The sequence below is a fragment of the Haplochromis burtoni genome, unplaced genomic scaffold (assembly GCF_018398535.1).
Source record: "Haplochromis burtoni strain Fernald_Lab_line unplaced genomic scaffold, NCSU_Asbu1 Contig_2301, whole genome shotgun sequence".
NCBI lineage: Eukaryota > Metazoa > Chordata > Actinopteri > Cichliformes > Cichlidae > Haplochromis > Haplochromis burtoni.
Window position 1 is genome coordinate 12093 of NW_024584662.1, and position 1658 is coordinate 13750.

General features: G+C 47.8%; 1 protein-coding gene across 1 annotated transcript in view; it reads right to left on the reverse strand.

Moving 5' to 3' along the window:
- Positions 1-1282, reverse strand: part of riok1 (RIO kinase 1 (yeast)) — a 13128-nt gene extending 11846 nt beyond the window's left edge. Inside the window, exons 1-2 of the mRNA XM_042217595.1 lie at positions 1107-1282; positions 372-534 (exon numbers count right to left, since the gene is read on the reverse strand). Of these exons, the coding sequence (XP_042073529.1) occupies positions 372-534; positions 1107-1159 (216 nt within the window). The 5' untranslated portion in view covers positions 1160-1282. The remainder of the gene's footprint in view (positions 1-371; positions 535-1106) is intronic.
- Positions 1283-1658: the final 376 nt, after the last annotated feature.

Sequence of the window (1658 nt, forward strand, 5' to 3'; positions counted from 1 at the left end):
GCTCCTCTGTTAGTCCCTCTGTTAGTCCTTCTATTAGTCCCTGTTAGCTCCTCTGTTAGTCCCTCTGTTAGCCACTCTATTAGTCCCTGTTAGCTGCTTTGTTAGTCCCTGTTAGCCCCTCTGTTAGTCCTTCTATTAGTCCCTGTTAGCTCCTGTGTTAGCTCCTCTGTTAGCTCCTGTGTTAGCTCCTCTGTTAGTCCCTGCTAGCTCCTGTGTTAGCTCCTCTGTTAGCTCCTCTGTTAGTCCCTGTTAGCTCCTCTGTTAGCTCCTCTGTTGCATAATCAGGCGTTCAACACATACATCATCAGCTGATCTCCTTTTACACCTGGAAGGCTGTTGGTTCTTCCACCTCTACTCACTTCCTGTCTTACCTGAAAGCCACCCGCTGCCTGGTTATATCTTTTGGCCAGATCTGCTGCTGAGCTCCAGGCCCACTCATCCTCATCATCATCCTCATCCTCCTCCTCACTGAAATCCTGCTGCTCTGATGAAGGCAGTGCATCACTGATGCGAGTCAGCTCCACTGATTTGACGCTGCAGAACAAAAACAAACAAACAACGAAAACACAGTCAGAGCTGCTGAAATCTTTGCGAAAGTTACTCATACAGCAAACAAGATGTAATGATGAAAGAGGAGGCAGCCCTGGTGCCCCGATGGTCAGGAAGGCAGAGGCCCAAGCTGTGAACTGGTCCCCTCTGTGAAGCTATCAGAGCTCCTCTGTGGGTTAAAGTTGTGGTTCTGTTCTTGTGCCCTGAAGCCTGTCGATTGTATTTATGTAGTAATTAATGAATTTTACCTGCAAATATTGGCCTGAAACAAGAAGCCCTGATGGTGAGAGGCTGGTTTCTGTATGGGACTGAAACACCAACAGTACGGCCATGGAGACTTACACTGAGTGTGTGTGTGTAAGGTGCGTCAGTAAACGCGACAGAAAAGCTCACACATGACAGCATCAGAGCATCAGCTGCTGAAACCCAGGCTACACCTGAGCTTACCTGGATAAGACTGAATCCTGCTATGGAGTGGTGACGCGTTACCATGGTGATTTAGCCAGGTACAGCCTCACTGTTTACAGCGCATTATCAAAACAAACAAACGAACTCACCTGTCCTCCTCCGCGTCATCAAACTGCCCAGGTACACACGCCGACTCCGCCATGACATCAAAGCCTCTTACACGTGCACAGGTGAGCGCTGAACCTTCTGGACCGACTGTGCTGCGCCGCTCCTCGTGTTTACGCCACTTCCGTGTTCGACCACGTGACTACGGAGAGCGGCGCGGCTCAGAGGATGACGTCACATCACATCTACCGATCCCACTCTCAAAAACACACACGCGGTAATCTAGCTTTCACCCAACAACAGGTGTTCTGGGAATCCTTTTTTTTTTTTTCAAATATTAAACTTTATTAAGAAACAGTATACAGAACATGTATACAACCAGAACAAAATTAACATATGCCAGGGGGTGTAATACAAAGAATTACATACATTCAATAATTTGTAATTACTGAATGTTCGGCTTATCGGTCTGGAAGAGGGTCTGGAAAGTGGTGGCAGCATAAATGATTATGTGATGAAGATACTCGCGGATGGCCTAGGTCTACGAGGGGAGGAATATGAGCTGGAAAGATGCCACAGAAGTACGAGACCACGCC